Here is a 27703-nt window from a genome sequence, read left to right as displayed (position 1 = left end):
AAGTACTTTTAAAGTTTCTTCGAGGGCAATTGCAAAAACAATGAAGCACTATGATGAAACTGGCTCTCATGAGGACCGCCACAGGAAAGGAAGACCCAGAGTTACCTCTGCTGCAGAGGATAAGTTCATTAGAGTTACCAGCCTCAGAAATTGCAGCCCAAATAAATGCTTCACAGAGTTCAAGTAACAGACACATCTCAACATCAACTGTTCAGAGGAGACTGCGTGAATCAGGCCTTCATGGTTGAATCGCTGCGAAGAAACCACTACTAAAGGACACCAATAATAAGAAGAGACTTGCTTGGACCAAGAAACATGAGCAATGGACATTAGACTGGTGGAAATCCGTCCTTTGGTCTGATGAGTCAAAATGTTAGATTTTTACATCCAACCGCCGTGTCTTTGTGAGACACAGAGTAGGTGAACGGATGATATCTGCATGTGTGGTTCCCACCTTGAAACATGGAGGAGGAGGTGTGATGTCTTTGTGAGATGCAGAGTAGGTGAACAGATGATCTCTGCATGTGTAGTTCCCACCTTGAAACATGGAGGAGGAGGTGTGATGTCTTTGTGAGATGCAGAGTAGGTGAACGGATGATATCTGCATGTGTGGTTCCCACCGTGAAACATGGAGGAGGAGGTGTGATGTCTTTGTGAGATGCAGTGTAGGTGAACGGATGATATCTGCATGTGTGGTTCCCACCTTGAAACATGGAGGAGGAGGTGTGATGGTGTGGGGGTGCTTTGCTGGTGACACTGTCTGTGATTTATTTAGAGTTAAAGGCACACTTAACCAGCATGGCTACCACAGCATTCTGCAGCGATACGCCATCCCATCTGGTTTGCGCTGAGTGGGACTATCATTTGTTTTTCAACAGGGCAATGAACCAACATACCTCCAGGCTGTGTAAAGGATATTTGACCAAGAAGGAGAGTGAATGAGTGCTGCATCAGATGACCTGGCCTCCACAATAACCCGACCTGAACCCAATTGAGATGATTTGGGATGAGTTGGACCTCAGAGTGAATGAAAAGCAGCCAACAAGTTTGTTTAATACTTTTGATGTCTTCACTATTATTCTACAAAAACCCTTGAATGAGTAGGTTTGTCCAAACTGTTGACTGGTACTATAGCTGTGCAGCGATGCTCCCCATCCAACCGGACAAAGCTTGAGAGGATCTGCAGAGAATAATGGGAGAAAGTCCCCAAATATTTGGTGTGCCAAGCTTGTCGTGTCAAGAAGAATCAAAAGTGTGAATCAGAAGTGAAACACATTTGCATTTTATCAAAGGGAACTTGAACGCACAGAGATACTATGATGAGATCCTGAGGCCCATTGTTGTGCCATTCATCCACCGTCATCACCTCATGTTTCAGCATGATAATGCACTGCCCCATGTCGCAAGGATCTGCACACAATTTTCAGCTTTACAATTCCTTGAAGCTGAAAATGTCCCAGTTCTTCAATGGCCCACATACTCACCAGACATGTCACCCATTGAGCATGTTTGGGATGCCCCGGATTGATGTGTATGTCAGCGTGTTCCAGTTCCCGCCAATATAGAGCAACTACGCACAGCCATTGAAGAGAAGTGGGACAACATTCCACAGGCCACAATCAACAGCCTGATCAACTCTAAACTAAGGCCTCGTGCTGCATGAGGTAAATGGTGGTCACAACAGACACAGAGACTGGTTTTCAGATCCACGCCCCTACCTTTTTTTAAAAAAGGTATCTGTAACCAACAGATGCATATCTGTATTCTCAGTCATGTGAAATCCATAGATTAAGACCTAATGAATTTATTTCAATTGACTGATTTCCTTAAATGAACTGTTCCATTGCCTTTATATACTGTATCTGTTCAGTGTCCAGTCGTGGCCAAAAGTTTTGAGAATGACACAAATATTAATTTCCACAAAGTTTGCTGCTTCAATGTCTTTAGATATTTTTTGTCAGATGTTACTATGGAATACTGAAGTATAATTACAAAGCATTTCACAAGTGTCAAAAGGCTTTTATTGACAATTACATGAAGTTGATGCAAAGACTCAATATTCGCAGTGTTGATCCTTCTTTTTCAAGACCTCTGCGATCCGCCCTGGCATGCTGTCAATTAACTTCTGGGCCACATCCTGACTGATGGCGGCCCATTCTAGCATAATCAATGCTTGGAGATTGTCAGAATTTGTGGGGTTTTTGTTTGTCCACCAGCCTCTTCAGGATTGACGACAAATTCTCAATGGGGTTAAGGTCTGGGGAGTTTCCTGGCCATGGACCCAAAATATCAATGTTTGTCCCCCGAGCCACTTAGTTATCACTTTTGCCTTATTGCAAGGTGCTCCATCATGCTGGAAAAGGCATTGTTCGTCACCAAACTGTTCCTGGATGGTTGGGAGAAGTTGCTCTCTGAGGATGTGTTGGTACCATTCTTTATTCATGGCTATGTTCTTAGGCAAAATTGTGAGTGAGCCCACTCCCTTGGCTGAGAAGCAACCCCACACATGAATGGTCTCAGGATGCTTTACTGTTGGCATGACACAGGACTGATGGTAGCGCTCACCTTGTCTTCTCCGGACAAGCTTTTTTTCCGGATGACCCAAACAATCAGAAAGGGGATTCATCAGAGAAAAGGACTTCACCCCAGTCCTCAGCAGTCCAATCCCTGTACCTTTTGCAGAATATCAGTATGTCCCTGATGTTTTTCCTGGAGAGAAGTGGCTTCTATGGTGCCCTTCTTGACACCAGGCCATCCTCCAAAAGTTGTTGCCTCACTGTGCATGCAGATGCACTCACACTTGTCTGATGCCATTCCTGAGCAAGCTCTATACTGGTGGTGCCCCGATCCCGCAGCTGAATCAACTTTAGGAGACGGTCATGGCGCTTGCTGGACTTTCTTGGGCACCCTGAAGCCTTTTTCACAACAATTGAACCGCTCTCCTTGAAGTTCTTGATGATCCGATAAATGGTTGATTTATGTTCAGTCTTACTGGCAGCAATATCCTTGCCTGTGATGCCCTTTTTGTGCAAAGCAATGATGACGGCACGTGTTTCCTTGTAGGTAACCACGGTTGACAGAGGAAGAACAATTATTCCAAGCACCACCCTCCTTTCGAAGCTTCCAGTCTGTTATTCGAACTCAATCAGCATGACAGAGTTATCTCCAGCCTTGTCCTCGTCAACACTCACACCTGTGTTAACGACAGAATCACTGGCATTATGTCAGCTGGTCCTTTTGTGGCAGGGCTGAAATGCAGTGGAATTTTTTTTTGGGGGGGATTCAGTTCATTTGCAGGGCAAAGAGGGACTCTTCATAACATTCTGGATTTTATGCAAATTTCCATCATACAAACTGAGGCAGCAGACTTTGTGAAAATTAATATTTGTGTCGTTCTCAGAACTTTTGGCCACGACTGTAGTCGTACTGTATAGTGTAATTAACTCGTACATATCGACTCAGTACTGGCGCCTCGTGTTTATAGCCAAGTGATTGTTAATCAACAGTATTTATTCCTTGTGTTGTAGTCTTTCTATGATTTCTCTCTACATTGTTGGGAAGAGCCTGTAAGTAAGCATTTTAATGTTAGTCTACACCTGTTGTGTACAAAAGCATGTGACAAAATAAATAACATTTGAGTGGCCACTTGCCTATATGTTTGATAGTAATCGCTCAAGTCTGCAAGTGTTTTTGGGCAAAATGTGAATTGAGATGCTGCGCACTCAACGTCCCAACTGCTATTTGTCAATATTCCGAAATGTCTCCTTGACATGTCCTGTAGCATGACTAGATATGAAACATAGGCCCTCGGGCAGACACAGAGAGATAGAAAGTGAAACATTTTGTAAAAGCAAAATGACATCTCTACTCCTGCACAAAAATTTTGCAAGTGTTTCGTTGATTTCATCAGCTGATTTAGCTTATTGATTTAGCCTTGTAAGCTCAGTGGCTGTAGCCTGCCTGCTAGCTAGCTAGCTTCACTAACACACAAAACGATGTAAAGTTAGCTACGGATGTTTGGCACTGATGAACAGCATGTGGCTTGTCACTTATCTACGATAGTATGACAGCTTGATGATGAAGCAGTCATTCCGTACTTGTTGCATGTTTGCCGAGCACACAATCGCTACATTGTAACGTTGAGGCAGAGTAGACTCTGTATTGTACTGACTCGGGGCAGAGCAGTCCGTTTGCTGCTTCATTAATGTTCATGTGATAAAATAATAAAATAATGTTACTACAGTAGCTAGCTAGCTAATAGAAGGAACATCGTCATTTAGTGTTCCACTAGCTGGTAAGCTTCTCTTTTGTTTCATATAAAGTGGCAGGCTCAGGCTTAGCAAGCTAATGGACACGTTTTTTGTGTACATGATCAAACTAAAAAAATACACTAAACTCCAATCGCGTGACTAAGACCTCCTATGCAAATTAAAAAGGACGCGGTGGAGCAACCAGCGTTTGAGACTCGAGTGTCCAAGTGATCAGGCAGACAGACAGACAGACAGACAGACAGACAGACAGACAGACAGACAGACAGACAGACAGGACTTAGTCAGGTGTGAACAGGTAGATAAGACAGACAGACAGACAGACAGGACTTACGTCAGGTGTGAACAGGTAGATCAGACAGACAGACAGACAGACAGACAGACAGACACAGGACTTACGTCAGGTGTGAACAGGTAGATCAGACCTTCATATGCTCCAGGTAGGGTCAGGGCTCTCACCAGAAAGATGGTTAGTACCAGGTAGGGGAACGTTGCTGTGACATACACAGCCTGTGATAAGACAGGTGATGAAAAGGTATATATATATATTTTAAGCCGCTTGCACACTGCCACAACCAACTAAAACAAAGATCAACATTCTAAAGTTGACAGATGTTGGCTACTTTTAGAATAATGTGTTGTAGAACAGCTGACAGGGCATTCAGATCTAAAAGACGTGACAGCTGACAGGGCATTCAGATCTAAAAGACGTGACAGCTGACAGGGCATTCAGATCTAAAAGACGTGACAGCTGACAGGGCATTCAGATCTAAAAGACGTGACAGCTGACAGGGCATTCAGATCTAAAAGACGTGACAGCTGACAGGGCATTCAGATCTAAAAGACGTGACAGCTGACAGGGCATTCAGATCTAAAAGACGTGACTTAGGGTTGAGACCTTTTCCATGGTTTGGGTGCCTCTTTACAATCATGTGATGTACCTTTTGAAACAAAGTTGCCACTTGGTTGAAGCAAACTAGTATCATGAAATACATGCATCAGAAATGGGGAACACTTTTGTTTGATTTGTCAGAGAAATATCAGCAAGCTAGGGCTACCTAACTGTAGTAAAATAGCTAGCTAGCTAGCTGTCTGCTTGGCTAAACACAGGTCGTCAGCACACTGTTCTCTGGCTAAACAGATCAATCTCGTCTCAAGTCTATAGCTTAAGACTTAAATCTTGGTAACTCCAGCAGCCGATATGAGACATTCTAAAACTAGAGGTTTCAGATTGAGCAAACTTTGTTCTAAAATTGCATGAAATCATCTTGGCTGTAATTGTTCTGAGCTTTAAAATGCAGCACACTGTCTGCATCTCACCTTGCCGATGGTCTCGATCCCCCTGATAAAACAGATGTAAACGATAGACCAGGCGGTAGCTAAGCTGACCACCATCCACCACTGTAGAGAGCCACTGGTCTCCATGTTAGGAGTGATGTTCAGGGTCTGACGGTACCAGAAGTAGTTGACCGGTGTGCTTTCTAGACACTCCTCCACGTACCCTGGTTCAAATTATAATTGACCTTGGTCAAATTACATAATGTACAATTGCTGTTCATTCTTCAACTATGGTCCAACCTACAAACTGTGCATAGTTCCTGACAAATGAACAAATAGCTAGAATGACAATAATAATAATTAATTGGATTTACAGTATATAGCAATTTTCTATCAACTGTTGTACTCAAAGCGCTTCATACCTGTGTTGTTGTGGTTGAGGGGACATTGGCTCCAGGGCAGGGGTTCCTGGAAGGAGTTGAAAAGGTACCAGAGGACCCAGGCCACGATAGTGTTGTAGAACAGACTCACACAGAAGGACACCACCATTGAGGCAACACCTGATGGACATGGGATAGTAGATCAGAAACACCAAACAACAGCTAGTAGAGGATATTTCCTGTCTGGGTGTTAGTTTTGGCCACCCACCTACTCCTGAGAAGAAAAAAAACCTGCACTTTTAATTTATTGACTCCAATGAAATAATTGATTAAACCAACTTTTCAACAGCTAAGCTGTCTTCATCAAGGTTTTATTACCTACCTACTCCTCCCAGGTAGGGGGATATGGAGTTCCAGACTCCGATGCTGCCCATGCGAAGCCTCTGTCCTATAGCCAGCTCCAAGTAGAGCAGAGGCAGACCCTGAAACACCAGGGCGATCAGGTAGGGGATCAGAAACGCACCTGGGGAAGGAGATGTTCAATAGATGTTCAACTAACTGTCAACAATCTAATTATCCATTAACCCTAAACTTAAACCCTGGAACCTTATAGGCTAGTTACTTACTTTACTCATGAACACCCTACAAATTCTCCTTATATGTACACATTTCTTTCTTATGTGATATATTGGTCTCCATATAGTTTTACATTGTAATGGATTCGGGTCAGGTTCGAATAAGTTAATAAGGATTAGCCCCTTTTTTCAATTTTCCCAAATTTAACTGCCTGTAACTCAGGCCCTGAAGCAAGGGCATGCATATTCTTTGTACCATTTGAAAGAAACACTTTGAATTTTATGGAAATGTGAAAGGAATGTTGTAGAATATAACATATATTAGATCTGGTAAAAGACAATACAAAGAAAAAAGCAACCGTTCTTTTGTATTTTTTTTGTACCATCATCTTTGAAATGAGAGAGAACGGCCATAATGTATTATTCCAGCCCAGGTGCAATTCAGGTTTTTGGCCACTTGATGGCATCAGTGTCTGTGCAAAGTTTTAGACTGATCCAAAGAATCATTGCATTTCTTTTCAAAATGTTGTATCAAGACCACCCAAATGTGCCTAATTTGTTTATTAATAACTTTTCATGTTCAAAATTGTGCACTCTCCTCAAACAATAGCATGGTATTATTTCACTGTAATAGCTACTGTTAATTGAACAGTGCAGTTAGATTAACAAGAATTTAAGCTTTCTGCCAATATCAGATATGTCTATGTCCTGGGAAATGTTCTTGTTATTTACAACCTCATGCTAATCGCATTGGCCATTTTAGAGTCAGATCCTCCTCAGTCTGATGTTTCCTAAAAAAGTATATTAATCTATGCATAGTCACTTTACCCCTACCTACATGTACAAATTAGCTAAACTAATCTGTACCTCTGCACACTGACTCGGTACCGGTACCTCCTGTATATAGCCTCGTTATTGTTATTTTATTGTGTTACTTTTTATATATTTTTTTACTGTAGTTTATTTGGTAAACATATTCTCAACTCTTTCTTGACCTGCATTGTTGGTTAAAGGCTTGTAAGTATTCAGCATTTCACTGTACGGTCTACTACACCTGTTGTATTCGGCATTTCACTGTAAGGTCTACTACACCTGTTGTATTCAGCATTTCACTGTGAGGTCTACTACACCTGTTGTATTCAGCATTTCACTGTAAGGTCTACCTACACCTGTTGTATTCAGCATTTCACTGTAAGGTCTACTACACCTGTTGTATTCAGCATTTCACTGTGAGGTCTACTACACCTGTTGTATTCAGCATTTCACTGTGAGGTCTACTACACCTGTTGTATTCAGCATTTCACTGTGAGGTCTACTACACCTGTTGTATTCAGCACTTCATGGTAAGGTCTACTACACCTGTTGTATTCAGCATTTCATGGTAAGGTCTACTACACCTGTTGTATTCAGCATTTCATGGTAAGGTCTACTACACCTGTTGTATTCAGCATTTCACTGTAAGGTCTACTACACCTGTTGTATTCAGCATTTCACTGTAAGGTCTACTACACCTGTTGTATTCAGCATTTCACTGTAAGGTCTACTACACCTGTTGTATTCAGCATTTCACTGTAAGGTCTACCTACACCTGTTGTATTCAGCATTTCACTGTAAGGTCTACCTACACCTGTTGTATTCAGCATTTCACTGTGAGGTCTACTACACCTGTTGTATTCAGCATTTCATGGTAAGGTCTACTACACCTGTTGTATTCAGCATTTCACTGTAAGGTCTACTACACCTGTTGTATTCAGCATTTCACTGTAAGGTCTACCTACACCTGTTGTATTCAACATTTCACTGTAAGGTCTACCTACACCTGTTGTATTCAACATTTCACTGTAAGGTCTACTACACCTGTTGTATTCAACATTTCACTGTAAGGTCTACTACACCTGTTGTATTCAGCATTTCACTGTGAGGTCTACCTACACCTGTTGTATTCAGCATTTCATGGTAAGGTCTACTACACCTGTTGTATTCAGCATTTCACTGTAAGGTCTACTACACCTGTTGTATTCAACATTTCACTGTAAGGTCTACCTACACCTGTTGAAGTCGGCAAATTTGACAAATAAAGTTTGATTTGATTTTCACCTTTTTTTATTCTTTCAAAGAGCAAAATAGCATTTTTATTAGTTAAAAACTAAAAACAACAACATAACACATTATTTTGTTTAGTCAGTTCTTAAAGAAACATTGAACCAAGAAAATGTATTTCAAAAGAACAGAATAGTTGTTTTGTTTCATTATGTTCTGTGCTTATAGACAATTTGCTGCTGTGAGTTCTCACTCGTGGAATGCATGGAATTGCAGTTATTCTCCATATGTGATATTTTGAAAAAAGATCCCAATCTGCTCAATTTTGAGAATTGTTTGGCAAATGTTGGTATTTTTGAAACTTTACTATTTGCTCTTTCTGATAGGTTATATAAATCAAAACGTCTAGGGTCCTGGGTGAAGCATCAGTCAAAAGCACTGCACCACAGTGCTGAGGCGCCACAACAGCCTGGGGTTCGATCCCAGCCTGTGTCACAACCGGCCGTGACCGGGAGTTCCATAGGACGGCGCACAATTGGCCTAGCGCTGTACGGGGTAGGGCAGGGTTTGGCCGGTGGGACTTTCCTTGGCTCATCGTGGTCTAGTGACTCCTTGTGACAAGGCCGGGCGCCTGCAAGCTGACCCCGATCATCAGTCAAACGGTGTTTCCTCTGACACGTTGGTGTGGCTGACATCTGGGTCCAGCAGGCGGTGTGATAAGAAGTAGGTGACCAGGCGGATTTCAGAGGACCCATGACTCGACCTTCGTCTCTCCCAATTAATAAAATAGCTACAGGAGAATTTACATTGACCCCCCCCCCCCCCCAGACATTTCAAACAACTTTCCAACTTTGGGTATTTTTAAATGTAAATAATCGATCAAATTTAAGACAGAATAAACTGTGTTCAATAGCGGATAAAAACAAAGTGGAGCGAGCTTTCGGGTCACGCACCCCAACCACAACAGTACACTACACTCGACCCTCGTTCTGAACTGCCCTACTTCTTCATTTCTCAAAGGAAAAACATCAACCAATTTCTAAAGACTGTTGACATCCAGTGGAAGTGATAGGAACTGCGAGCAAGTGCCTTAGAAATCTCGATCCCCAAAGAAAAGCCATTAAAAAGAGAGTGACCTCAAACATTTTGTTTTCCTGGATGGTTTGTCCTCGGGGTTTTGCCTGCCAATTTTTTTTAACAGTTTTAGAAACTTTCGAGTGTTTTCTATCCAACTCTACCAATTATATGCATATCCTAGCATCTGGGCCTGAGTAGCAGGCAGTTTACTTTGGGCACACTTTTCATCCGGACGTGAAAATAGTGCATCCTAGCCGTAAGAATTTATTAACGGCTTTTCTTAGGGATAGCCGCCTTTTTTTCTAATTTCGCCTAAAATGACATACCCAAAATTAACTGCCTGACCTCAAGGATATGCATATTCTTGGTACCATTTGAAAGGAAACACTTTTAAGTTTGTGGAAATCTGAATTGAAGGTAGGAGAATATAACACAATAGATATGGTAGAAGAAAACAAAAATAAAAACATTTTTTTTTTGTATTTTCTTTCTACCACCATCTTTGAAACAAAAGTCCCACACAATAGGGTCCCAGTTCTAGCCATCACTCTGGTTGTAATTCAGATGGTGTCCACAAGAGGGCAGCAGTGCATGTGCAAAGTTTCAGACTGATAACTTGAAGTATGAGCAAGCTACATGACATTTAGTGTGAAGTCACCCAGCCACATTTGGGCAAATCGTGAAGGACACAGAGCCTATGAGAATAGAAGCCTGATGTTACAGGAGAGCCTATGAGAATAGAAGCCTGATGTTGTAGGAGAGCCTATGAGAATAGAAGCCTGATGTTACAGGAGAGCCTATGAGAATATAAGCCTGATGTTGTAGGAGAGCCTATGAGAATAGAAGCCTGATGTTGTAGGAGAGCCTATGAGAATAGAAGCCTGGTGTTGTATGGATGGCATATTATAGACAACACTTCTAAGCCACAATCGTGCAGTTTCTGTTCATTACATATTCAGATATATAAACCGAGTAGATAATGTTTAACTACTGTCAGTTCCTCTGTGTCCTCAAACATGATCTAGTTGGTCTGCACAGTACATATTGATGCAACATGGACAGAAATCACAAGATTGAGGCTTGAAGGTTTTTATCTAAGAGATGAAGATGTTAGGAGTTATCTCTGATACCATAATAAAATAATCTTCAAATACACCATAGAAAAAACATGCATGGAGTTAAAATATTAAGTTGAGAGGAAGTGAACAAAGTTGTAGTGGGAAAAGAACAGAAAAGCCATGTAAAAGCATCTATACCCCCTCCGTAAATCTGGCAGAGGTAGGGGAAGCGCCACACGTTGCCCACTCCAACAGCGAAGCCAATGCAGGTCAGCAGGTACTCTGCCTTGTTGTTCCACTTGGGTCTCTCCTCTCCCCCCTTGCTGTCCTCCATACCTTCCTCTGGCATGCTCAGATCTCAACAGTAGTTTTTAGCTCAGTAGTAGATCAACCTTCTGGTTTTCAGTTTAGTCCAGTGTGTTTTAGCCCGAGGTTCTAGCACTCTGAACCAACGCTTATTCTGTAGAGGGAACACAGCTATTCTGTTGTCCACTTGAAATTCACTGGTTGCGTGTTGGTATCTTTACTCCAGTGTCTGATCTGAAGCACATGGTTAATGTGTGAGGGCGCTCTACGAGTCTCCTGTGTTTTTTTCCCCGTGTCCACTGTATAGTTTTCCAGTAGAGTGGTGTTCAGTCGGTGCAGCCAATGTGAAATGGTCTCTCTCTCTCTCTCTCTCTCTCTCTCTCTCTCTGTCTCTCTCTCTCTGTGTCTCTCTCTGTGTCTCTCTCTGTGTCTCTATCCCTATCTCTCTCTCTCTCTCTCTCTCTCTCTCTCTCTCTCTCGGTCTCTCTCTCTCTGTGTCTCTCTCTGTGTCTCTCTCTGTGTCTCTATCGCTCTCTCTCTCTCTCGCTCTCTCTCTCTCTCTCTGTCTCTCTCTCTCTGTCTCTCTCTGTGTCTCTCTCTGTCTCTCTCTCTCTCTCTCTCTCTCTCTCTCTCTCTCTCTGTCTCTCTCTCTCTCTCTCTCTCTCTCTCTCTCTCTCTCTCTCTCTCTCTCTCTCTCTCTCTCTCTCTCTCTCTCTCTCCTAGTTAGCAGTGCACTGGGAAGGTTACATCCGTTCCAAGACCGTGCTCTGCTTTTTGTGTAGTGACGGGGTAAAGACGTTTCGTGGTCGTTGTCGATGTGTTCAGAGGGTCCCTGGTCGAGCCCAGCTCGGGGCAAGGAAAGAGACAGAAAACAACACAGTTGCATAAGGGGTCACGAGAGTGTAAAGTCGCAGTAGCTCATTTGGATTAATGGTCAATGTGTGAGGGAACTCTAAAAAAAGTCTCCAGTGTTTTCCCATGTCCTTGTAGTTTTCCAGTAGCCTCCTTGTCAGACCCTTGGTGGTGTGTAGTGCGAAGTTTCCTTTAAACCACCTCTTCGATAGAGCTACGACAGGAAGTTACTTTTTGTTTCGTAGCAGGTTAGGTTAAATAACATAGCCGGTCAAGACAATTAGGTTAAGGTTAGGAAAAGGGTTAGGGTTTAGCGAAAATGCTCTCCTAACCTGCTACAAAAAGGTCACTTCCGGTCATAGGTGTATCGAAGTGGTGCCGTGTAGTATTGTCTTTACAGGTGAGAGGCCCGCTTGGTAGACAATAAATAGCCATGTTACAAATGACCGCAGTGGCAATATCAGCACTGATGTGAGAGCAAAGTTAGTGCTAATTATTCATTTAGCACACAAATTGGGGTTAATGGTTAAACTTGACTTTGTTATTAGAAAGCAAAAACCATAGTTCATTTTAGCTCTCATAAGCAGCGTGGTTTCAGACTTGCTGGGTGGTTTCAGACTAGCACGAGTCAGACAGGCTGCCACACCCAAAACACCTGAGGACTTCAAGGCCATCCGGGCCTTGTCGAGAATCTCAGCCCCCTCCTCCACGGCCAATAAACACTGCAGTGTACCAGGGTTTCTGCAAAGAACAGCACAGGTAGGAAGGAGCCTTGTTGCATCTGTTTATATATGGACATTTAGTATTTGTTTTAATATTCTGTTTTGGCTCTACCTTATTTTTGACACCAATGTACTTTAAAGCAAGTGGAAATAGTACCAGGTGTAATTTATAGTCGTAGAGTGGTCGTGGTTGGTTTATTTGACCATCCCAGGTTATGGTCTAACTAGGGATGCAGTGATGATGCGGGCTGAGGTTTGGCAGATCCTTGACTTGGCACAAACAACCTGATTAAAATACATCTCTTTCACAAGATCATTTGAGAGAGAGAGAGAGAGAGAGAGAGAGAGAGAGAGAGAGAGAGAGAGAGAGAGAGAGAGAGAGAGAGAGAGAGAGAGAGAGAGAGAGAGAGAGAGAGAGAAACATCATTAAATTGATATAAAACAGTAGAGAGATAAGGATCATAAAAGTCTCTCTTTAACATGGCATGTAAAAAATCTATAAAGATTGAATGTGAAATCAACAAGACAAAACCTCCTCCCATCTCTATCTTTGGACTTTGTCCTGTTGATTCATCGCATCAAAGAGTCTCATATTTCGTTCTTTCTAGCATTTGCCATGACAACGAACAGAACAGAAGAGTTAGGTAGCTAAAGTGCCATGACAACAGACAGGACAGAGGAGTTAGCTAGCTAAAGTGCCATGACAACGAACAGAACAGAGGAGTTAGGTAGCTAAAGTGCCATGACAACAGACAGGACAGAGGAGTTGGCTAGCTAAAGTGCCATGACAACAGACAGGACAGAGGAGTTAGCTAGCTAAAGTGCCATGACAACAGATAGGACAGAGGAGTTAGCTAGCTAAAGTGCCATGACAACAGACAGGATATAGGAGTTAGCTAGCTAAAGTGCCATGACAACAGACAGGACAGAGGAGTTACCTAGCTAAAGTGCCATGACAACAGACAGGACAGAGGAGTTAGCTAGCTAAAGTGCCATGACAACAGACAGAACAGAGGAGTTAGGTAGCTAAAGTGCCATGACAACAGACAGGACAGAGGAGTTAGCTAGCTAAAGTGCCATGACAACAGACAGAGGAGGTAGCTAGCTAAAGTGCCATGACAACAGACAGGACAGAGGAGTTAGCTAGCTAAAGTGCCATGACAACAGACAGGACAGAGGAGTTAGGTAGCTAAAGTGCAATGACAACAGACAGAGGAGGTAGCTAGCTAAAGTGCCATGACAACGGACAGGACAGAGGAGTTACCTAGCTAAAGTGCCATGACAATGGACAGGACAGAGGAGTTAGCTAGCTAAAGTGCCATGACAACGGACAGGACAGAGGAGTTAGGTAGCTAAAGTGCCATGACAACAGACAGGACAGAGGAGTTAGCTAGCTAAAGTGCCATGACAACAGACAGGACAGAGGAGTTAGCTAGCTAAAGTGCCATGACAACAGACAGGACAGAGGAGTTAGCTAGTGTTAGTGTGGTGTCAATAGAATCTGGCATCAGGACAGAAGGTGACACGGAGTCACCGAGAATCTTCTATGTCTTTATTATTAGTCAAGCAATAAATGGTAAATGCAATTTTCATATATAGGTGTTCACTGTAACACCACGCAGGGCAGAACAGAGAACTAACTAGTTCCTGACAAAGTTTTCTAATGTACTCTGACAGAAGTAGCTCCCGCTTCTGAGCTGGCCTGTCAGAGTAGAAGCTGAGCGTGGTTTAGACTTACTCAGCCTATCGTTGGCGCACAGGCTGGTCCCAGCCCCAGGCGCTCCCGTTAGCAGGTGTAGTTGTTGCTGGGCAGAATATCTTATGAGCCCACACCTCTTTTTCAGACAGAGGAGTTAGCTAGCTAACGTGCCATGACAACAGACAGGACAGAGGAGTTAGCTAGCTAAAGTGCCATGACAACAGACAGGACAGAGGAGTTAGCTAGCTAAAGTGCCATGACAACAGACAGGACAGAGGAGTTAGCTAGCTAAAGTGCCATGACAACGGACAGGACAGAGGAGTTAGCTAGCTAAAGTGCCATGACAACGGACAGGACAGAGGAGGTAGCTAGCTAAAGCGCCATGACAACAGACAGGACAGAGGAGTTAGCTAGTTAAAGTGCCATGACAACGGACAGGACAGAGGAGTTAGGTAGCTAAAGTGCCATGACAACAGACAGAGGAGTTAGCTAGCTAAAGTGCCATGACAACTGACAGGACAGAGGAGGTAGCTAGCTAAAGTGCAAACAGATCGGTCTACTAGGCTATGTGTCAGCGCTATGTGACTGAAATAAAGTAATATTGCACACTACCAATATGTAATACAAGTTATTTATGTTTTGTGCTTTAGTAAAACCAAAAGTATCTTTTCATGTTGTCATACTGTGGTTTCAACGCCTAGGTTAAATCTCCATCTAATTGCTGTATTATATCTAATGTTTATGATTTAGGAGTGGTAGGACCTATGAAAGAAATAAGGAAGTACATTTGATATCAGAGATGTAATTTCATTTCCAGTAGAAAACATAATGGCATAGACACTATCTTTACACTGAAAGCTCTATACTATTTAAATTAGCTCTAATCTTTATGTTCTGTGTGAGAAAAAAATACAAAAAAACAATTCAATTTTTAATTGGTCAAAATTGGTACCCCCAACATTCACCAATTCTCAGCTCTCCAATCGTCTTTGTGTCACCCAAAAGACAAAAAAAACCTACTCCTGGAGACATTTAAAAAAAATCACTGTTCAAATTGAGTGCAAACGATCGTCCGTCCTTCATTATTACGAAATAAAAACAAATAAACACCCTTTTGATTCATGAGTGTAAGGAATGTCAAGATCAGTTGATGTGAGGCAATTACTTCACCTCAGCGTTGTTTTACAGTGTTGCTCAGATGAGGATAGATAGAAATAGAGTGACTTTAGGGTCTAGCTCTCTACAACGTAGCCTTCGTTGGCATAAGGATTCGGATCGTTGTGGAGACGGTCTTCAGAGTGTCTTCCTGACATGCAGCAGACGAGTCTGTAGATGGCCACCAGAGGGATGGAGATAACTGGTACTGAAGACAGCAGGACACAGATGGCAAACACCCAGTCTGGATACGGCAGAACCTCTGTGTCGGGGAAATTCACCTGCACAGACAGAATTAGAATCAGAAAATGTAATTGCTTTGCAACAAATGACATCTCACAGGGAAATCGCAAGTGACACCTATTCCCTGTAGGCTGTAGTGTACTGCTTATTAGGTGAGTACTATGTAGTCATCTGACTGTGGCTGTCTCTCAAATGAAACCCTATTCCCGCTTACTACTATGAACAATTATCACGCACTACTATTGAGCCTCTTAAATTACACCTACAGCCTAGCTGATCTGAGCAGAATACTTAAAATGCTCCACACTAATACCTCATACATGTTCCTGATAGATATTCACAAAATTCCCATGTTTACCAGAAATCCCTGTTGGAAGATTCCCTGAATCAGGAGGGAATAAGCAGGGAATTCGGAATCCTTCAACCAGGATTTCTTGAAAATTTGGGAAAGTTACCGAATTTTTGCACTCTTGGTCTTACATAGTCAGGATTCCATGCTGGGTAGGTGGGATGTGTCTGGGCCTGGACGGCAACGTATGCCACCAACACCACGATCAGCATCAGAGGGCTGATGACCAACCAGCAAACCTTCCAGAAGATGTTGGGTCTATGTCCTGTCATGAACTCCAAGTCATCACTGAACCTATGGAGACAGGAAGAGCATTACAGGCGCAGACAGAAGAGAGGAGAAGAGATGGAAGAGGATCCGATGAAAGAGTAGACAGGCATCTGCCTCCCCATATGTCTGTTGTTGGTCTATTAAACCATGAAATATATCAGTTCACCTTATCTTTGGGTTCAGCTTTTTCCACAACTTTAGCACATTTACGATTCCCGACACAATCCACTTGTGACCGATTGTTTTAAAAAATATATTTTTTGGACCTTTTTGACCTTAACTCAGTTAAGAACAAATTCTTATTTTCAATGACGGCCTAGGAACAGTGGGTTACAGGAGCAGAACAACAGATTTGTACCTTGTCAGCTCGGGGATTTGAACTTGCAACCTTTTGGTTACTAGCCCAACACTCTAACCACAAGGCTATTTTAATCCTGGGTCATCTGCAAGTCCTTGATCCCGGGATATCTGCAGGTCCTTGATCCCGGGGATCAAGGACTTGCAGGTGACCCTGGATCAAGGACTTGCAGATGACCCTTGATCAAGGCCTTGCAGAAGTCCTGGATCAAGGACTCACAGATGTCCTGGGATCAAGGACTTGCAGATGTCCCAGGATCAAGGACTTGCAGATGACCCTTGATCAAGGCCTTGCAGAAGTCCTGGGATCAAGGACTCGCAGGTGACCCTGGATCAAGGACTCGCAGATGTCCTGGGATCAAGGACTTGCAGATGTCCCAGGATCAAGGACTTGCATATGTCTCAGGATCAAAGACTTGCAGGTGACCCAGGATCAAGGACTTGCAGATGATCCAGGGTTAATACCCAATCGGTCACAAGTGGATTGTGTCGGGAATCATACATTTGCTCAAGTGGAAAATGCTGAACCCAAAGAAAAGGTGAACTGCTATATTTAAAGGTTTTAACAACAATAGACATATGGGGAGACAGACATGTTCCTCTGAGATGATCCTAGCAATCTGCCCCATTCTAAAGAAAATACACTGAGGCACAGATGTCAATTCAACGTCTATACCACATTGGTTCATAGTCATTCAACCAGTGTGTGTGCCCAGTGGGAAGACGCTCATTACAGTTCACACCAGGACAACTATAGTATTATGAGGCTCTTTACCGTCCTATTCCGTAGATGTATGCCACAGCGATGATCTCAAAGAAGGCGATGATGAGGAGAGGTACAGAGCCCACGTAACTGTTAAAGATCTCCAACCAGTAGTTCCCCGAACCCATAGTGAATATCAGAGCCACCAGGAACGATACGAGGCAGATCAACGCTGCAGAGAGAAAAAGCAAACGAGGGGGGGAAAGAAAGAGAAAGTGGGCAGAGACGGAGAAAACCACTAGGGTGTTAAGATCATACCCAAACGAACAGTTATTTATCACACATTGGCAAGGGGTAAACCAGGGCTGCAGTCTGTCCTACATTATTCAATTTCGAAACATAAAAAAATCTGATCATTTCCTTTTTGGCTTTTACCTGTGAAGAGCTCATTGGGCATCCACTTGGGCACCAGTTTGAGGTCATGAAGGGGCGTGAGGACGCCCTCTAGATTACCAAACATGGAGGACAGACCCAGGCTGAAGAGCATGATGAAGAAGAGCACAGCCCACACCTGGTCAAACAAACAGGAATCACATCAACAACAGCCCACACCCCTGGTCAAACAAACAGGAATCACATCAACAACAGCCCACACCCCTGGTCAAACAAACAGGAATCACATCAACAACAGCCCACACCCCTGGTCAATCAGACAGGAATCACATCAACAACCCACACCCCTGGTCAATCAGACAGGAATCACATCAACAGCCCACACCCCTGGTCAATCAGACAGGAATCACATCAACAACAGCCCACACCCCTGGTCAATCAGACAGGAATCACATCAACAGCCCACACCCCTGGTCAATCAGACAGGAATCACATCAACAACAGCCCACACCCCTGGTCAATCAGACAGGAATCACATCAACAGCCCACACCCCTGGTCAATCAGACAGGAATCACATCAACGACAGCCCACACCCCTGGTCAATCAGACAGGAATCACATCAACAACAGCCCACACCCCTGGTCAATCAGACAGGATTCACAACAACAACACAGCCCACACCTGGTCAATCAGACAGGAATCACATCAACAACAGCCCACACCCCTGGTCAATCAGACAGGAATCACATCAACAACCCACACCCCTGGTCAATCAGACAGGATTCACAACAACAACACAGCCCACACCCCTGGTCAATCAGACAGGAATCACATCAACAACAGCCCACACCCCTGGTCAATCAGACAGGAATCACATAAACAGCCCACACCCCTGGTCAATCAGACAGGAATCACATCAACAACAGCCCACACCCCTGGTCAATCAGACAGGAATCACATCAACAACAGCCCACACCCCTGGTCAATCAGACAGGATTCACAACAACAACACAGCCCACACCTGGTCAATCAGACAGGAATCACATCAACAACAGCCCACACCCCTGGTCAATCAGACAGGAATCACATCAACAACCCACACCCCTGGTCAATCAGACAGGATTCACAACAACAACACAGCCCACACCCCTGGTCAATCAGACAGGAATCACATCAACAACAGCCCACACCCCTGGTCAATCAGACAGGAATCACATCAACAACAGCCCACACCCCTGGTCAATCAGACAGGATTCACAACAACAACACAGCCCACACCTGGTCAATCAGACAGGAATCACATCATCAACAGCCCACACCCCTGGTCAATCAGACAGGAATCACATCAACAGCCCACACCCCTGGTCAATCAGACAGGAATCACATCAACAGCCCACACCCCTGGTCAATCAGACAGGAATCACATCAACAGCCCACACCCCTGGTCAATCAGACAGGAATCACATCAACAGCCCACACACCTGGTCAATCAGACAGGAATCACATCAACAGCCCACACCCCTGGTCAATCAGACAGGAATCACATCAACAACAGCCCACACCCCTGGTCAATCAGACAGGAATCACATCAACAACAGCCCACACCCCTGGTCAATCAGACAGGATTCACAACAACAACACAGCCCACACCTGGTCAATCAGACAGGAATCACATCAACAACAGCCCACACCCCTGGTCAATCAGACAGGAATCACATCAACAGCCCACACCCCTGGTCAATCAGACAGGATTCACAACAACAACACAGCCCACACCTGGTCAATCAGACAGGAATCACATCAACAACAGCCCACACCCCTGGTCAATCAGACAGGAATCACATCATCAACAGCCCACACCCCTGGTCAATCAGACAGGAATCACATCAACAGCCCACACCCCTGGTCAATCAGACAGGAATCACATCAACAGCCCACACCCCTGGTCAATCAGACAGGAATCACATCAACAGCCCACACCCCTGGTCAATCAGACAGGAATCACATCAACAACAGCCCACACCCCTGGTCAATCAGACAGGAATCTAATGAGATCCAGATGTATTTAAATGGGTTTAACACTGTATTTTGACTGTAGTTTTTTTTAAAGAACTAATAAAAAAAAATTAAAAAAAGAGTCAAGCCATGCCTGAGAGCCAGGCATCGATATCACCGCTTCTGTGAACACGATGAATGCTAACCCAGTACCAGACGCACTCTGTAGGGAGGATGGAGAGAGATGGAAACAAAACAACCAATTAGCATCTTTTATGCAGCGATGGTAGGTTGAATAACAAGAAAACTTGACTCAACCCACGTTTGTCCTGAGGCCGTTTTTTTTTGTTGTTGCCCTGAGGTAGTTAAACTCCTGAGTATAGTACCTGATCCAAGAAGGTTTGCAGGTCGCATGTCTTCAGGTTGAGATCGGATACTCTAGATGGATGTGTCCCATTTAAAGAGTCAAACCACTGCTCGTAGTTTTCAACCGTTATGTTCATGTCGCTAATATCAAACTCATTGGTCAGTTCTAAGATGTTACTGTAAGTTACAAGAGAAACATATTGGAGAAACATATTGGTCATTTGCTTTGGTTGAGTTTGCATCTGTTTCTTTTTCCAAACACACAAGGTAGAATATAAAGGTTTAACAACTTGACTGCAAACTAGTTTCATGATTTAGCAAATGTTGCCAAATAAACGTCCATTTTATCACACCTACCCATTCAGACAGGTGACATAGTTGGTGTGGGCCTTGAATCCCAGGATGGCAAAGATGGGGATGGAGGCATAGATAGATGTAGCACTGTTTATAACCCCCACTAAAACAGCATCTCTTTCACAGTTATTCCTTACCAAACACACAGACAAAAAAAAAACAGAGTGAAGTGAATGCAAATTATTGGTCAATGGTGAAACAGCGAGGGAGGCTTGTCAAGGGAGGTGAACGATGTGGCAAATTAAAAGCCTTGGGGGACGACTGACATGCTGGACCCATAGAGGTTGATGTTACTAATAATGATTGACCACCGAGCTCACTTCTGGCTGTTGTAACTGGAGAATGAGATGAGTCCACCAAAGGCCACTGACAGAGAGAAGAAGATCTGAGTGGCAGCATCCAGCCATACCTGGGGGTTCTTCAGGATCTCCCACTGATGAGACACACAGGCAGACAATATTACACATGAGGTGGATTGTCAAGACAAGTCACTTTCCCTCTTTCTCTCCCTCGCTCTCTCTGAAACACACGGAGACAGACAAACAGACAGACAGACAGACAGACAGACGTCTTACATCAGGTGTGAACAGGTAGATCAGACCTTCAGATGATCCAGGAAGGGTCAGGGCTCTCACCAGAAAGATGGTTAGAACCAGGTAGGGGAACGTTGCTGTGACATACACAGCCTGTGATAAGACAGGAAAGTAAAGAGCATGTTGTTTCTGCAACAAAGAACTCCAACAAATATCATCATTCCAAAGTTGGCTAATGTAATTATAATGTTTTAAAAAGCCAGTCTGCCATAGCAGAAAACAAAAGACAACACATTCTTATTGCCCTTATGAATTGTCATTCATAACCATTTAATAATATTTACATTTTTTGTCCTCTAAAATACTGGCACAGATCCAAGTTTCTCTCCCCGGTCCTAGGTTTACCCCCCCAGATTTAAAATGTCTGCATCTCACCTTGCCGATGGTCTCGATCCCCCTGATAAAACAGATGTAAACGATAGACCAGGCGGTAGCTAAGCTGACCACCATCCACCACTGTAGAGAGCCACTGGTCTCCATGTTAGGAGTGATGTTCAGGGTCTGACGGTACCAGAAGTAGTTGACCGGCGTGCTTTCTACACACTCCTCCACGTACCCTGGTTCAAATGATCATTGAAAGAAATGGAGTAAGAATATATAAATACAGTTGAAGTCGGAAGTGTACATACACCTTAGCCAAATACATTTAAACTCACTGTTCAACAATTCCTGACATTTAATTAAGTACAAATTCCATGTTTTAGGTCAGTTAGGATCAAAACTTTACTTTAAGAATGTGAAAAGACAGAATATTAGTAGAGAGAATGATTTATTTCAGCTGTTATTTATTTCATCACATTCCCAGTGGGTCAGAAGTTTACATACACTCAATTAGTATTTGGTAGCATTGCCTTTAAATTGTTTATCTTGGGTCAAATGTTTCGGGTAGCCTTCCACAAGCTTCCCACAAAAAGTTGGGTGAATTTTTGTCCCATTCGTCTTGACAGAGCTGGTGTAACAGGTTTGTAGGCCTCTTTGCTCGCACACACTATTTCAGATCTGCCCACACATTTTCTCTAGGATTGAGGTCAGGGCTTTGTGATGGCCATTCCAATACCTTGACTTTGTTGTCCTTCAGCCATTTTGCCACAACTTTGGAAGTATGCTTAGGGTCATTGTCCATTTGGAAGACCCATTTAACTTCCTGACTGATGTCTTGAGATGTTGCTTCAATATATCCATATAATTTTCATTCGTCATGCCATCTATTTTTTGAAACGCACCAGTCCCTTCTGCAGCAAAGCACCCCCACAACATGATGCTGCCACCCCCATGCTTCACGGTTGGGATGGTGTTCTTTGGCTTGCAAGCCTCACCCTTTTTCCTCCAAACATAACAATGGTCATTATGGCCAAACAGTTGTACTTTTGTTTCATCAGACCAGAGGACATTTCTCCAAAAAGTACGGTCTTTGTGTCCCCATGTGCAGTTGCAAACTGTAGTCTGGCTTTTTTATGGCGGTTTTGGAGCGGTATCTTATTCCTTGCTGAGCGGCCTTTCAGGATATGTCGATATAGGACTCGTTTTACTGTGGATATAGATACTTTTGTACCTGTTTCCTCCAGCATCTTAACAAGGTCATTTGCTGTTGTTCTGGGATTGATTTGCACTTTTCGCACCAAAGTACGCTCATCTCTAAGAGACAGAACGCGTCTTCTTCCTGAGCGGTATGACAGCTGCTTGGTCCCATGGTGTTTATACTTGCGTACTATTGTTTGTACAGATGAACGTGGTACCTTCAGGCGTTTGGAAATTGCTCCCAAGTATGAACCAGACTTGTGGAGGTCTACAATTGTTTTTCTGGGGTCTTGGCTGATTTCTTTAGATTTTCCCATGATGTCAAGCAAAGAGGCACTGAGTTTGAAGGTAGGCCTTGAAATACATCCACAGCTACACCTCCAAAGGACTCAAATTATGTCAATCAGCCTATCAGAAGCTTCTAAAGCCATGACATAATTTTCTGGAATTTTCCAAGCTGTTTAAAGGCACAGTCCACTTAATGTATGTAAACTTCTGACCCACTGGAATTGTGATCTGTAAACGAGTGTTAAAAAAATTGCTTGTGTAATGCACAAAGTAGATGTCCTAACCGACTTGCCAAAACTAAAGTTTGTTTAACAAGAAATATGTGGAGTGGTTGAAAAACTAGTTTTCATGACTCCAACCTAAGTGTACATAAACTTCCGACTTCAACTGTAGCTTTTTTTTTACCAGTTGATGTTCTCAAAGCGCTTCATACCTGTGTTGTTGTGGTTTATGGGACATTGGCTCCAGGGCAGGGGTTCCTGGAAGGAGTTGAAGAGGTACCAGAGGACCCAGGCCACGATAGTGTTGTAGAACAGACTCACACAGAAGGACACCACCATTGAGGCTACACCTGATGGACATGGGATAGTAGATCAGAAACACCAAACAGCAGCTAGTCGAGGATGTTTCCTATCTGGGTGTTAGTTTTGGCCACCCACCTATTCCCGAGAAGAAAAAAAACCTGCACTTTTAATTTATTGACTCCAATTAAATAATTGATTTAACCAACGTTTCAACAGCTAAGCTGTCTTCATTAGGGTTTCATCACCTACCTACTCCTCCCAGGTAGGGGGATATGGAGTTCCAGACTCCGATGCTGCCCATGCGAAGCCTCTGTCCTATAGCCAGCTCCAAGTAGAGCAGAGGCAGACCCTGAAACACCAGGGCGATCAGGTAGGGGATCAGAAACGCACCTTGAGAGAGGAGAAATGGGTTACGGGACAAATGAAGGTTAATGTGGAATCAGTTCATAGATGTTGTCCCTAGGCTTTTTTACCTGTCCATATAGTAAACTACAGTACTTTTGACCATTTCCCATAGGGAATACGGTGCCGTTTGGAAAGAAGCCTTTGATCTTGTGATCATGGTAACACTTTCCTAAATATATGGTTGGTTTGTAAATGTTCACCTAACTGTCATCAACATCTCAACTGACTAGCCATGTCTAATCCTTAACCCTAATCCTAACCCTAAACTTAACCCTATTTTTGGAATTCATGGGAATTCAGGGAGAGTTTCCATGTGCCTGCTACGACAACTCCGACCTGTAACAAGGTCACCGTCCGCCCCAAGTTTAAATAGAGCTTTTGTAGCATTCCTGGGATTGGACTTTGACTATTTGAGACCTAATTAAGAGCACCAGTGTCACCAGGGAAATGTTTTGATTCTGGAGCCCTGATTTACAGACCGGACCCAGATCCAATACAATTTAAGATATGCAGTTCAATTGGTCACATGTAGAAGTACTGTTGGGCAGTGTTTCCCATCCTTTTTTTGGGATAAAAAAATTATGGTGGACACCTATTATTTATTTAGTGGTAATGACCTACATCTCATCTGATCCGTGCTGCAAACAAAGTTTTTTTTTTTTGTGACAAACATTCTGTATAGATTAAATAGGGTTTATTTTCACTATTTTCCTAGTCGTTTACTCATGATGATAATTTGTGTGTACCACTTTAAGAGTGTCCCGCGAATCCATTCTAGAAATAATTGTATTTTGCTCCACTAAAATATGTATTTTATTATTATTTTTTTCACGGTTTTGGGCTAGAGACAAGCGTTTTTCTGCATAGTAAACGTGCAACCACGGACACACCAAACCATGTTCCGTTTGTTTCTATGGCAGAAGCTGTGGTACAGCTCAGTCTCACCAGACTCAGTGGTGCTAATGGTTGTGGTTCTCACAGGCGAGATTAAACATACAAATGTAACAGCCGGAGCGCACCGACGTGGATTCTGATGTCATCGCTGCAGTCGGACACAGTGCTGTACAAAGTGTCTGCAAAGTGTCATAGTTGCTATTAGTGCCCACTGCAGCGTATACTTCACAGAACCAGATATACTTTAAAATAGAAACAGAACAATGAAAAAAGAAAAGAAAATGGACATACCCTAAAAGTGTATGGAGTTAAAATGTTAAATAAATGACGTTAAAATCAAGTAAACACAAACAGAACATGGTTAAATATTAAATAAAGGTAACATGTTTAATGGAGTTACATTTTTTTTGTAATTGTTAATTTGGAGTTAGAACGTTCATGTTAAATAAGGATATTGTTAAATGGAGTTTTAATTTGAGCTTGAATAATGGTGTTTAAACTACGGAATTTAGTTAATTAAATTAAGTTAAAATGTTACAATTATAGAATTTCACCGAAACATAACAACCACTCAGGTCCCCAGAGGACTTCTTTAAATTGAGAGGAAGTTTAAACATGAACAAAGTTGTAGGGGAAAAACGAAAGAAAAGAAAAGATGTGTAAAAGCATCTATACCCCCTCCGTAAATCTGGCAGAGGTAGGGGAAGCGCCACACGTTGCCCAGCCCCACTGCGAAGCCAATGCAGGTCAGCAGGTACTCTGCCTTGTTGTTCCACTTGGGTCTCTCCTCTCCCCCCTTGCTGTCCTCCATACCTTCCTCTGGCATGCTCAGATCTCAACAGTAGTTTTTAGCTCAGTAGTAGATCAACCTTCTGGTTTTCAGTTTAGTCCAGTGTGTTTTAGCCCGAGGTTCTAGCACTCTGAACCAACGCTTATTCTGTAGAGGGAACACAGCTATTCTGTTGTCCACTTGAAATTCACTGGTTGCGTGTTGGTATCTTTACTCCAGTGTTTGATCTGTAATCCACTCTCAGGTTTGATGCTGCTTCAGTGTGGCTCTTTAATGTGGTCATCTGAATCGCTTCTCTGTCTCATTGCAGGTTGCTGTGAAGGTCCTTCAATGATATCCTATCCTGCACTATCCAGTGCTATGATCTTCTCCTTGATTTACCTCGGTGGATTGACTTATCTGTCTGTCTGATGCTTCCCTCAGATGTAAGAGCCAGTATCAGGGATGTCACATTTGTAAATATTTGGGGGAGGGAGCAAAGCCAGCTAGTCACCAGGAAGAGAGTGTGAGAGTGATTTGGCGTCATCATTTAATGTTCGTTATTGTTTGCTTAGAATCAGATTGTAGAAAGCTCCTGTCTAATGGATAACCGGATGGTGGTTCCACCCCCGCTAGTCGATCCCTCGGGGTAACTAACCACCGCCCTAACCTCTTTAACCTCTCTACCAGTCAATAAAAAAACTTAACCGTCAGAGATGGGGTCATGGGTACACAGGCTGTAAACAATTTAGAAACCATATTATGTTTTTTTTTTTATAATGGAATCTTGCATCAGTTTCAGATGGGAACAGAGACAGAACCAGGCAAAGTCCAGAAAAAACACAGAAGATTGTGAAGAGAGATACGAGGCCCGAGATTGTATCACTTCTTAGGGTTCGTCGCCCCCTTAGACCCCAATATTTATGGGAAGCAATAGCTGAACATCATTCAGTTTGCAAAATGATAGTTCAAGTTTACAATAACATCAAAATGCTTTGGATAGTTCTTTAGAAGAAATACAGAATGTATCCCAGTATTTTATACAAAGTTATTTATGTGGCCCTGGAAACCTACTTTGATTTTGTTGTCCTGGAAACCTACTTTGATTTTTATGGCCCTGGAAACCTACTTTGATTTTGTTGTCCTGAAAACAGTATTTTGCACTCGATGAACAAATAGTCAACCGTCTTTAATGAAATACAAGTTTTGCGCGTTAGTAAAAGTGCTTTTCCTGTTGATGAGGTTTTACCTTACATATATACCTCTTTGAGAATGTTAATGATTTAGGAGTGAGAGTGGTAGTTCCTTAGTAAAGTAATGTTAATAATTTAGAAGTGGTTGTTCCTGAAAGAAACAAGGAAGTAATAGCTGACAATATTCTCTCGTGTCTTTTCTCTGTGATAAAAGACACAAAATAACACACTATACGAAGATATAGTAATGACTCAGGCCATTGTTATTGTACGAAGAGGTTGGTCAACCCAACATTCACTGGTCCTCAGCTCTTATTTAAACAGGTTAGTCAACCCAATATTCACTGCTCCTCAGCTCTAATTTAAGGGCTTGAGGATAATTTCATTAGAGTTACCTACACCTCAGATTGCAGCCCAAATAAATGCTTCACAGATTTGAAATAACAGACACGTCTCAACATCAACTGTTCAGAGGAGACTGCGTAAATCAGGCCTTCATGGTTGAATTGCTGCAAAGGAACCACTACTAAAGGACACCAATAATAATAAGAGACTTGTTAGGGCCAAGAAACACTAGCAATGGACATTAGACCGGTGGAAATATGTCCTGATGAGTCCAACTGTGCAATTTTTGGTTCCACCATGTCTTTGTGAGAAGCAGAGTAGGTGAACGGATGATCTCTGCATGTGTAGTTCCCACCGTGAAGCATGGAGGAGGAGGTGTGATGGTGTGGGTGTGCTTTGCTGGTGACAGTTTCTGTGATTTATTTAGAATTAAAGGCACATTTAACAAGCATGGCTACCACAGCATTCTGCAGCGATACGCCATCCCATCTGGTTAGCGCTTAGTGGGACTATCATGTGTTTTTCATCAGGACAATGACCCAACACACCTCCAGGCTGTGTATGGGCTAAATGACCAAGGAGAGTGATGGAGTGCTGAATCAGATGACCTGGCCTCCACAATCACCCGACCTCAAACCAATTGAGATGGTTTGGGATGAGTTGGACTCCAGCCAACAAGTGCTCAGCATATGTGGGAACTCCTTCACAAACAACAGCATCAGACAGCTGATGA

The 27703-nt window shown here is 43.0% G+C and overlaps 2 protein-coding genes across 2 annotated transcripts in view; both read right to left on the bottom strand.

The window, feature by feature from the left end:
• LOC139391606 (sodium-dependent neutral amino acid transporter B(0)AT1-like) overlaps positions 1-11025 on the bottom strand; it is a 30292-nt gene extending 19267 nt beyond the window's left edge. Inside the window, exons 1-5 of the mRNA XM_071138978.1 lie at positions 10875-11025; positions 6309-6449; positions 5969-6106; positions 5589-5770; positions 4668-4778 (exon numbers count right to left, since the gene is read on the bottom strand). Of these exons, the coding sequence (XP_070995079.1) occupies positions 4668-4778; positions 5589-5770; positions 5969-6106; positions 6309-6449; positions 10875-11025 (723 nt within the window). The remainder of the gene's footprint in view (positions 1-4667; positions 4779-5588; positions 5771-5968; positions 6107-6308; positions 6450-10874) is intronic.
• Positions 11026-14093: 3068 nt separating this feature from the next.
• On the bottom strand, positions 14094-25865 carry LOC139391803 (solute carrier family 6 member 18). Its single transcript, XM_071139357.1, has 13 exons — positions 25339-25865; positions 23614-23754; positions 23274-23411; positions 21410-21591; positions 21017-21127; positions 20762-20874; positions 20445-20573; positions 20108-20264; positions 19876-19944; positions 17768-17903; positions 17405-17564; positions 16134-16296; positions 14094-15691 (listed from the first exon to the last, which is right to left on the bottom strand). The coding sequence occupies exons 1-13, from the start codon at positions 25487-25489 to the stop codon at positions 15488-15490; spliced, it is 1854 nt and encodes a 617-aa protein (XP_070995458.1). The 5' UTR covers positions 25490-25865; the 3' UTR covers positions 14094-15487.
• Between the last annotated feature and the right edge of the window lie 1838 nt (positions 25866-27703).

Source organism: Oncorhynchus clarkii, chromosome 32 (assembly GCF_045791955.1).
Source record: "Oncorhynchus clarkii lewisi isolate Uvic-CL-2024 chromosome 32, UVic_Ocla_1.0, whole genome shotgun sequence".
In the NCBI taxonomy this organism is placed as follows: domain Eukaryota; kingdom Metazoa; phylum Chordata; class Actinopteri; order Salmoniformes; family Salmonidae; genus Oncorhynchus; species Oncorhynchus clarkii.
The sequence above is the reverse complement of the archived record's forward strand: the minus strand, read 5'-3'. Positions and strand labels throughout refer to the sequence as shown.

Bases quoted from the DNA above. Each gene is read 5' to 3' on its own strand.
- LOC139391803 (XM_071139357.1), bottom strand. From the start codon at position 25,489: ATGCCAGAGGAAGGTATGGAGGACAGCAAGGGGGGAGAGGAGAGACCC. The intron at 17,565-17,767 runs GTAAAAGCCAAA...TTCTCTCTGCAG, and splicing joins GCCCAATGAGCTCTTCACAG to CGTTGATCTGCCTCGTATCG. The intron at 16,297-17,404 runs GTAAAGAGCCTC...CTGTCTCCATAG, and splicing joins TACATCTACGGAATAGGACG to GTTCAGTGATGACTTGGAGT.